The following is an 11,095-nucleotide window of genomic DNA, read 5'->3' on the forward strand; positions in this document are numbered from 1 at the left end:
GTCCATGTTCACGCATGTAATGATCATAAACTTCGATAAAGGTACATAACAAACTTACCGGAGGTGGAGGTGAACTTCTCAGTGACCCATCAGGAGGCGAAAGGTTGACCTTAGGTGGACGTATGGTCATGTCGGCAACAATGACGTGTCTCCGTCCGTTGGACCCTGCGGTGTCCGCAAAAAATAATAATATATAAAATCGATATTTTTCCCCCAATATCTCCAAGCTGATTTACCCATATTTATTAAAAAATGTAATAATAAAAACATTTTTTTTTGTAAATTGGTCTCATGTTTCTCGTATTTTGTTTATTTGGCAAAAATACTTTTGATGGAAAACTAAGGCAGTTTTTTAATGTGACTCAGTGCTTAACAATGAATACCAAAACATATGAATGCACTGGATTAATACAACAAACCTCTTTATTATGTAAAAATATTTTTATGGCAAATTATTATATTATTTTTTCCCCATTAGCTCTCTGTAATGAGAACCAGTGACTCAAAATCACTACAAAAAATACCAATACACTGGAGACATGGAAAAAGGTGCAATTAGAGAAATGGGCTGACATGATGAAATTAAAATATTGAATCATTATTTTCTTTACATGTTTTTTTAAATAAGACAGATAAATGGCAAATAAATCCAAGAGATGAGACATCCTTCTTTAAATCCAACATAACAAAGTCATAAAGTGCAAAAAGTGAGTATCTCTTTATTAAGGATAATACAATACAGTAAGAATCTCCTGTCATTCAGCAAATTCACATACAATGTATGTCTGTAGGATCAAATGTTTTCTATTATGGACGTTGTGCATTATCTCCTTCCTACAAACTTTTTTTTACAATTTTGAACGGACCAGGCAGTACTCGAGAATGAGCTGCATATGTTTTTGTCGTACTGCCGTAAAAGGATTAAAGTCAGATAATGTTTTTTACCACAGAGATAAAATCCTCTGTTGTTGCAGTGCACAAACACAGAGAAAGCTACAGTGATGTTTCAAAGTGCCATTCTTCAGCATCGACAACCAAAAATGACTTGTGGTCAATTTAAAAATTCACATGTTTTATGGTCTGTTAAATGAAGAGAAATCTATTCAAGAAATGGCTACTCTGCAAAAAAAATGAAAAGCTTATACAACATTAGTGTTGAATAATTGGGGTTATTGTCTCATATTTGGAAAAACATGTTAAATGAGCTAAATGTGAAACTGATTAACTTGCTGAATGTCACACAGCAAAATGCTAAATTAGCATTCCATATTATTATAACTTTAAATAATGCATCATATTTCAATAAAATAGAAATGCATCACTCTAATGTAAATGAAGGTTAATACATGTTCACATTTTCTGAAACACTAAACCACTGTTCTCTAAACTAAAAGGTGCTGCATTTGATTTATGTGAACTGGAAACCAGGTCAGAACTATTTATTCAAAATAAAACTTTGTTGTGATTTTAAATTCAACATAATTTTAAATGATACAAGAGTGAATTGTAACAGAAAAGCTGCTTATCTCAATAAATCTAATGTCTTCAATCATAGGCATGACAGAGCAAATCAAAGACAAGACTTAGTGTTGGAACGTAAACTATAGTACTTCTACAGCAATCAGATTAAAATAACCTTAATAAAATTATGGTAAATGAAAAATAAATATATACAAAGTAAAAAGATGAGAATAGCATAATGTCAAATAGTAGTTATTTCCAACAGCGAAGAAGACACCACAGCAAGCCAAGTCATTTAAAATCATATAAAACTATTTAGTTCTGTACAACCAAAAGATTAGAATCAGTCTCGATGTCGGGTCCTGAACTGGATCAGAGCATCAGTTTATAACAGGTTCACATAACGCATGTCATGTGAGCCATAAACATGCAGGGTTACATTGCACAGACCACAGAACAGCTTCACAGGTGGAAACGAGAGTTGGTTTTACAGTCTGATCAGAAACTGTGTGTTCAATTTGCAGCTGAAGCAAAAGTTTAACCTTTTTTGGGGAACAAATTCACTTCCTGGCAGAGAGCGAGATGAGAAGATTGATGCCACTCCCAACAATCTTGTCATCTAACGATCCCAAAGAAAGTGAATAATCATTTATCCAAAATATATCCAACTATTTATTTCAATTTCTGACCTTAGTGCGCCTCCTTTGTCTCAGCGTCCGTCCCATCACATGATAGGATTCCTATCATAAAGAGTGCCTTACTCCCAACACAGGTCTATCTCACCCATGTTGATTAAATTAACCCGAAAATTACTGTAAAACCTGTACTTCTGGTTAATCTGTGTGTTCAATTAATAGATTATAATTCATTATAACATACTACAAATACGGGATTTTGACTTCAGACAACGTATTATCACACACAGTTCCCATAAAGCACCACATCTACAATACTCGGGTTACAAAGAGCATCCTGGGATTTTTTTTTAAAGAGACAAAGGTTTCATTTTCCAAACCTTTCCCGAAGAACAAAAGGAGTAGGAAACCCTGCTGGTTTAGCCTGCGTTCTTTTTTTTTTTTTACGGAAAAGATCTCCTCCTCTTCAGTGAAAGTGACGTTTTGTGTTGCAACATGTCAAGTCTACTTAGTGCGAATCGACTTCTTTTGTCACCTAATTTGCTCAATGTGCTGTGTGTGTTAAGGCCTGTGTGGGTGGCCCGCCTCATCCGCCAGGTTGAGGATGTAGCCTGCTATGTCGTCCTCTGTGGGGAAGTCGGACATTACCCACGATTCATTGGCTGCCGTCACTTGCAGGCGGCATATCGGACAGTTTCTGCTCTGCCCGCTCCTGCAGAAACACAAAAGATTGTGTATTCATTACTGTTGTTGTCTGTTCATATCGTGTGACTAAAACATGTCAGAACTATCTTTACATAATAAGCAAAGCAAAAAATCATCTCACCATTTATCAATGCACTTCTGGCAGAAGCTGTGTGCACAGGGCAGAATGAGGTCGGCCTTCCCGTCCATGCAGATGCAGCACTCCTCCTCATCGGTCAGCTGCTTCACTCTGCACGGCCACCAAAGAAAAAACAGAGAAGAGACACCAGTTTAAGTTATTTTCTAAAGAGGAAGGTATCGCTTATTCTAAGAAAATCTTATTTTGAAATCAAATGCCTCATGCTGGATGAATCTTGATGGCTCACATTAAACAGGTTTGCCTGAGAAAAATATATTTCGGTGTAATAAAAATGCATGGAAATGTAAAAATGATCCCTTCATCCTCGACCAGCTCCTACTATAGACGGGAATTCATTCAGAGGGATAAACAGTAATTCTGCTGCAAAATAACTTGTTTATCCATCATTTGGGTTGCCTGTGGGACATTTAAAAAAAAAAAACAAAAAAAAACTTTAACTGATTAATTTTCTCCCTAAAAGGTTCTTTCTCTGCTTGTCAAAGTGTCCTTGGGCAACACACTGAACCGTTAATGGCTCAGGCCACCACTCAGCATGGTTCTCTTTTAGGAGTAGTAGTGTGAACCCCAACACCAGTAGATTTGTAGATGTAATATTGTATGAAAAGTTCCAATAAAAACTCCCCTTTTCAATGTGAAAAACATACCAACAGTTATGGGGTCTTTGACTGTTTTATGGACCACTTTAATGAGCACATACCTGCCCATCCACATGCTGGCCTGGCAGGAGTCTGTGGAGGGCAGCTGGGCAGACGGGCCCTCGGTGGCGCCCTCTGCTGACAGCACCTCAGCAGCCTGGCTGGTGATGTCACGGTACAGCTGGATGAACTGGTACAGGTTCATGATGCGCGACGCTTCCATCGTACCGTTCTCTTTGTTGATCTAGGAGGAGGCGAAGGCCATCACATGACACACTAGTTCAGTATTCTGTGTGTTTATGTCTGTACACATGCAGTCGCAATCCTACACTGTTCTATAACAGTTGGGTTTATTAAGAGTGGAACAAAACTCAAAGCTCAGTTTAAGTTATTTTTAATACAGTTTGGGATCAGTTATGACATTGTGTTCCCAAAAACTTAATTAAATGACTCAACCACGATGCGTACAGGTGGTAAATACTGAGGAAATATGTCATATTTCTGCTTGCAAAACCTTCAAACCCCCTCCTGAGCTCCATGAAGAAAAACACTGACTCACAAGTCTCAGACACAGAGAGTATTAGATAATGCTGTTTATCTTTTGATGCCCTGAAGACTTTGGTTATATTCTTTAGCAGCCACGTGAACTCACATGTTTACAGGCAAAACATCTGTATTTCCCTGTCTATACTTTCTTTTCTTGAATCCATGTTTCAAACATAGTTTTGAGAACGAGCTACAATAAATATGAAACTACAGGAAACGAAAATGATGTCACTGAAAATGGAAAAGAAGATGAAAAAGGTAAATAGCCAAGTTCAAAACAAACAGCACTGTATTTTAAAACTACCGATTTTGTTCTTCTGTTTCTATTTAATGTTTGACTCTAAAAAGGCCAACATCTGCATTGGACTGGTCTCTCTCTAAACTGATAAACTGGTGAAACCACGATAAGGAAACACACGTATACCCAATAATAACCTTGACCACACTTTTCTCCGCCTGCAGTTGTCCTTCTCTCTCTTACATAAAATCAAAAGGTGTGTTCAGATGCTCTTGTTGGCTTGTGATGTGTGTGGACAGCTTGTTTGGTCTCACCTTGGTGCAGAGGACCCTGACAGCCACCTTCCACAACGCCGTGGCATCGGATCCTGGCTGCACCTCAAACAGAAGGTGCTTCTGCTGTCCAGTAGCTAGCTTGGCCGTACTGAGAGAGATCCAGCAGAAGAGAGAGACAGAGAGAGAGAGAGAGAGAGAGAGAGAGAGAGAGAGAGAGAGAGAGGGTAAGTTTAACTCAATAAACCATTCTGCATCGTTTTTACTGCTGTTTGCTATGAACACATCTACACGTGCAAACACAAACAAAGTAATGCCCAACCTTTGGAAACATTGATACATTTAGCTGGATATTACTGGAAGTGATGATTTACTGCATAACCACTTACACTATACTGCATGATTCATTGTTTGACTTATCCAAATGATACGCTACACTCTGGGTTTCTTCATTAACAACTGACTGAGAATAACTCACTTTAATTATGCCTCTCAGTTACAACCTCTTAAAGCTAATAAGCTAAAATTGAATTAGCAGAAGCAGGGCTTGATGTCTGAGGAATAAGATCCTAGATGGTGGAATACTATTCAGGCTAGCTGTGCAGAGTTCTCAAGTCAGAAAAGTCTGCCCACAAAACCAAAAACAGAATCACTTACAAATCTTCCTCCCACTGTCCTTCTATAACATTAAAGCAACTTAAAAAACGCTGTATATTTGCATTAAATTAGACATCTATCATTGCTATTATTCCCGGGATAGACTGTTACTTACACGTCGTTAAGTTCGGCCACCCTCCCCAGAAACTCCTCGTAGGTCAGGTAGCCGCTGTCACGCACCAGTCCGGCGTGTTTCACCAGCTTCTCAGGCAGACGGTTCATCACCCCCTGACCTGAGAGCTGCTGGCCCATCCTGGCAGCAGCAGCACTTCTGAAACAGCACTGGCAGAAAGCTGCACCTCATTCAGTTCTGCAGAGCCTGATGGGAAATGAACAGTTAAGCACTAGTCTGATAAAACGGTAATGTCTGTGAAGGCCAGTCAAGCTCTTAAAATTTGAACTTTATTCCGATCATAACTTGCATATGTATCAAAGGAGATTTTTTATCACCATCAGAAACGAGGCTCTAAGGACAGCGGGTGTCTGATGCTGTACAGATTGTAAAGCCCCATGAGGTAGATTTGAGATTTGTGATATTGGGATATATAATTCAAAATTGACTTGATTTGATGTTGTAGAGCTTTAAGATTTGGAGCTAAGGGGCTTAACGCAACCCTTGAAAACATTATTATTATTATTATTATTATTATTATTATTATTATTATTATTAAGCCCCAGACCAAAAGTACACTGACATTTCTGTGGGTGTCCACATATTTATGGTTGTAAAGCCACTCAAGTGTGCATTTCGATGAAGGGTATTCAGTTAATCTGAACCTACTAGTTTTCAAAGTCCATTCACATTGAATTAAGCAAAAGCCACAGTTTCATTGAACCCGTGCTGAGCGGCGTCAGGGCTGCGACTACCGATTATTTTTGTTATCGATTAATCTGCCGAATATTTTTTTCAATTTAGCCATAATCATTTAGTCCCATCAGGAAATAGTCATCACAACTTAACAGAGCCAAACCAACATCTTCAAATGTCCTCTTTATGCCCAAATACCCCAAAATATTTAGCTTACAATAATACATGAGAAAGAAAAGCAGGACATCTTCTCATTTGAAAGGCTGGAATTTTGCGATTATTGTAAATGTTGCACTATATCTGTATGACTGAAACAATTAATAAATTGTCCCAAAAAGTTGCCATTTTTTTTTACTGTGAGAGACTTATCAATTAATCGACTAATTGTTTGAGTTTCAAGCCAGCTAGTCAGGCACTAACTGATGTGAAAGTGCAACTCTTTGAGTGGACAAACATCCTGTCATATGAGCTCATTAAAGTAACATTAAAACGTATTGTAACAGCTAAGTAACAGATGACAACATCTCAACTAGTCTCAGTAAAAACCCAACTATGATTTAGGATTCAATAGTCATTAAAACGCGGATAAACCAGCCTACATCACAGACTCCCTGTTGCTATATGTTCCTCCACCAACACATACAGTACCAGTCAAAAGTTTGGACACACTTTCTCATTCAACAACTTGAAGAATCTAAAATATAAAACATATTCTGGTTTGTTGAGCATTTGTTTGTTTACCACATAATTCCATATGTGTTCCTTCATAGTTTGGATGTCTTCAATATTAATCTACAAAGTAGAAAAAAATTAAAATAAAGAAAAACCATTGAATGAGAAGGTGTGTCCAAACTTTTGACTGGTTCTGTAGATCCTCCACTGCTGGTTTCCTAGCTCCTCAAAACCTCCCGAAAAGGAGAATTGGAGATGCATCCTTTGTCACAAATGCTCCCAAACTGTGGAACAGCCTAAAACAACAGAGAGACATCCTCAGCTGACACATCTAACAACACATCAAGCTTTCTTCAATAACAACACCTCCACATACTATCCCTCAATTGATATTTTATGTATATACATTTTATTATTATTATTATATTATTTATATTTTATTCATTTATTTAATTATTGTTTTTTCTAAATGTAATATGTTTTTCTGTTTTATTGATATGCTGACATTTTTTATTTATTCATTTATTTTTTATTTATTTATTTTTATTTTATTTATATTTACTTATTATTTTTTTATTTATTTATAATTTTTTATTTTTAATTTATATACTTTTTATTTCATTATTTTTAATTTATTTACTTTTATTTTATTATTTTTATTTTTTTTTTTTTTTCAAATGTGCAGCACTTTGAGCTACTTAGTCTGTATGCAATGTGCCATATAAATAAATACACATTATTATTATTATTATTAAACAAGCAGGCCCCTGATGACGTACTTGCAGCTAAACTGCATTAGCATCCATTAGCATCATGCAGTAGCCTCCTACAGCTACAAGCTACCTGAACGGACGTTAAATACGTAAATATGATAAATATAACTACGCTAATATGTTGTGACAAGAGGAACAAAAAGATTAAGTTATTACCAAACACGTGACAGCGTTAAAGGCAAGAGGAGTTGGAGTCCAAACTTCACTCTTCGCTGTTAGCTCTTCGTGTTGACACAACACGGTCGCCGTTTGATGACGTAGTAGCGTTCCTTCTTCTTCTTCTTCTTCTTCTTCTTCTTCTTCTTCTTTAACGGCAGCGTGTATCCTTTATGCTGCACTACCGCCATCTACTGGAGGTACCTCGCTACTACACTGTTCAGCTTTGTTCTGTATTTAGGGAGCTGGAGCTGATAAATCCTCCTCTTTTAGACTCTTTGTAATGTCTCCCATCATGTCATTTCTTTATGATACATATTTCCTGCAACTAAAAAGCAAAAAATAAAAAGATTAGATGCTTCACTTTGATGTGAAGTGTGCTGTTAAACTTGGTCATGATTGTCTCCTCTTTTCTATTAACTCATCTACATACAGTACCAGTCAAAAGTTTGGACACACCTTCTCATTCAATGGTTTTTCTTTATTTTTATTTTTTTCTACATTGTAGATTAATATTGAAGACATCCAAACTATGAAGGAACACATATGGGATTATGTGGTAAACAAACAAATGCTCAACAAACCAGAATATGTTTTATATTTTAGATTCTTCAAAGTAGTTGAATGAGAAACTTTTGACTGGTACTGTATATTTTATTTTATTTATTTTATTTATTTATTTATTTATTTTATTTATTTTATTTATTTTATTTATTTTATTTATTTTATTTATTTTATTTATTTTATTTATTTTTATTTTATTTATACAGTACCAGTCAAAAGTTTGGACACACCTTCTCATTCAATGGTTTTTCTTTATTTTTATTTTTTATTTTTTTCTACATTGTAGATTAATAATGAAGACATCCCAACTATGAAGGAACACATATGGAATTATGTGGTAAACAAACAAATGCTCAACAAACCAGAATATGTTTTATATTTTACATTCTTCAAAGTAGTTGAATGAGAAGGTGTGTCCAGACTTTTGACTGGTACTGTATACATTCCTTGTGTCCATAAAACTCACAAACCAAATGCACATTAATTCTTGCAGTCATTTTAAAACCCACCACCAACATTTCTGGAAGCTTCACATGGATAATAGGCCACATCACAGTTGGACAAAACTCATTTCATGCGCTCGAGTCTCCTGTCCAGCCAACACTTACATTTTTGTTAGTACACAGTAACGTTTCTCCCCTTGAACAAGTTGTCTCTACACTTCTCCTCCACATTTCTAATACGCTCTCTTTATGTTAATCTTGGCTCAGTCCCCAAAAACTAAAACTTTCTTTTAATGATGCTGCAGTGCGTCGTACAGTTTTAAAAGGTTTTTTTTTTTGGAGGATGAATACAGACATTTTTTTAGGATTTAAAGATATTTTTAGGTGTTTTTTTGTTCTTACTTTGAGTGTAAACCTCTTAATAAAAGATAGAATACATTATAATAAAGCTTATTTATTATAAATCAAATACATTTTTTGTTAAATTTATTATAATACATATCATATATATATATATTTAAACATTATTATTATTATTATTTTTATATTGTCTCTGCCTCACTAGCTGCTTGCTCACACATACTCAATACTGCCAAACTTCTTACACCTGCCCTCTTTAATTATTTTAATTACATTTTTAGTTTAATTTATGCAACAATCCTCTCTGAGTGTAGGGGGGTGAGATGAGAGGAGATTCACTCAGGTGCCTTGCAGCTGCAGGAGGTGGAGGAGGCAGCAGGAGGTAAAACATCAAGAGGAGGTGGAGAATCTAAAGAGAAGATGCATTTGAATCGGAAGGCAGGGGAGCAGAACGGATCACACGAGGACAGATATAAAGAGAGATTCAGGAGGAAGACATCAGAGAGAAAAATTAACTTTGATGCGCCCCATCGAAGCGTTAGAGAGGTCGACAGTTAAAGAGTCATTCTGGGTTTCTTTCTGCAGTCAGACTGTTTTACACCGAAGAAAATGACGCTCAAAGGTTTATTAATCTAATAATAAAAAAGATTAAAATCATCTCAAAATTCAAATTGCAGTGTTTGTGTTTAGTGCATTTTAAAAAGTATTACTTTGTTTTAACCCATTTTTATTATAATACTACTAATTATTATTATTTAGACTATTTGGTTACTGGTCAAATTTAAACCCAGAGATTTTCAGTTTGCAGTTAATATAATGGGTTAATTCAATGAAAGTTGAGAATGTAATTGCTGCCATCAAATATAATGACCTGTCTGTCTTATTCTATTGAAAATAATATTAATAAACATAAACATTTTAATACTTTATAATAAGTTAATAGGAAAAATCCTACTATTACATTAACAGCAGGAGTTATAATGTATAATAACTATATTACATATTTACAATGAGCTAGAAGTCAGTCGTCAATTACAAGTACCTATATTATTAGTATTGAAATAATGCGATTAATTTTCTTTTTAGACAATTTATAACAGTTTATATGATGTTTTGTTTTAACACTTTCAAACCAAGATTTGAAACATTTTATCTCATTTAAACCACTAATCGTTACAGAAAGTTTTCCTGGTTCATTTGCTGATTAACTGGATGTTTATGTGTAAATCTTTGATTCTACCAGCAGATGGCAGCAAAGGACCAACAAACAAAATATATAAGTTCTTCTAAAAGTGGTCAAACTAATTCTAAATATAATACAGAATATAGGTTTTTGAAAGGACAACAAACAATGTGAAGTCATTAATGATTATAAAAAAAAGGTTCAATACTTTTGAAGAAATCAAGTATTATTGTCAAGATTTTACATGTTGATTGTTGATTTGTAAAAGACAAAAGTCACATGACACAGTTGACTCATATTAAAGTTTTTTTTCTGGCATATTTTCACACTTCCGAATGGGAGAAACTTATTTTATATCATTATCGGCTCCTCAGGCTGCAGCTCACAAGTCCTGACAGAATTACACATGAAGACGGTCTAATGAGCCGTTTAAACTTTTCCTCCTCGGGTTTCTTTCCTTTCATATCTGTTTTTAAATTGTGTTTAATTTTAGATGTAGGAAATGGTGCAGCGCCGAACACATCCTCTTTTTTTTTCAGACTTAGAGACGCGGTTGATTGAGTTCAGATGATACGACTGAATCACTATTTTGTTTCACTTCATCACACAATTTTGATCGCTGACGGATACATCTTGATTCTAAACGTTTATAACCAGGTTATTAAAATGTAATAAACCAACTCAACGCCTCTTTAAGGTTTAAGGCTATGACAAACAAAAAAACAAGAAAGCAGCCATGTAGGAACAATTTTATATAGAGATTTAGGAAAAAGAACATACGTATAAACGCTCCATACTGTACAGATTTGTCCTTTTAATACACATTCACATTAAAAAACAACCCAAGA

At 35.3% G+C, this 11,095-nt stretch overlaps 1 protein-coding gene across 2 annotated transcripts; it reads right to left on the bottom strand.

Annotated features, from left to right (window-relative positions):
- Positions 1-417: 417 nt before the first annotated feature.
- rnf141 (ring finger protein 141) lies at positions 418-7,820 on the bottom strand. 2 transcript variants are annotated; one of them, XM_054619321.1, is made up of 7 exons: positions 7,698-7,820; positions 6,950-7,064; positions 5,404-5,607; positions 4,674-4,782; positions 3,638-3,819; positions 2,923-3,030; positions 418-2,808 (listed from the first exon to the last, which is right to left on the bottom strand). In XM_054619321.1, exons 3-7 carry the CDS (start codon positions 5,538-5,540, stop codon positions 2,658-2,660), a joined length of 687 nt encoding a protein of 228 aa, XP_054475296.1. In that variant the 5' UTR covers positions 5,541-5,607; positions 6,950-7,064; positions 7,698-7,820; the 3' UTR covers positions 418-2,657. The 2 variants fall into 2 exon arrangements, with proteins under 2 accessions (XP_054475296.1, XP_054475295.1); XM_054619320.1 differs by lacking the exon at positions 6,950-7,064.
- Positions 7,821-11,095: the final 3,275 nt, after the last annotated feature.

Source organism: Anoplopoma fimbria, chromosome 19 (assembly GCF_027596085.1).
Source record: "Anoplopoma fimbria isolate UVic2021 breed Golden Eagle Sablefish chromosome 19, Afim_UVic_2022, whole genome shotgun sequence".
Classification (NCBI taxonomy): Eukaryota; Metazoa; Chordata; class Actinopteri; order Perciformes; family Anoplopomatidae; genus Anoplopoma; species Anoplopoma fimbria.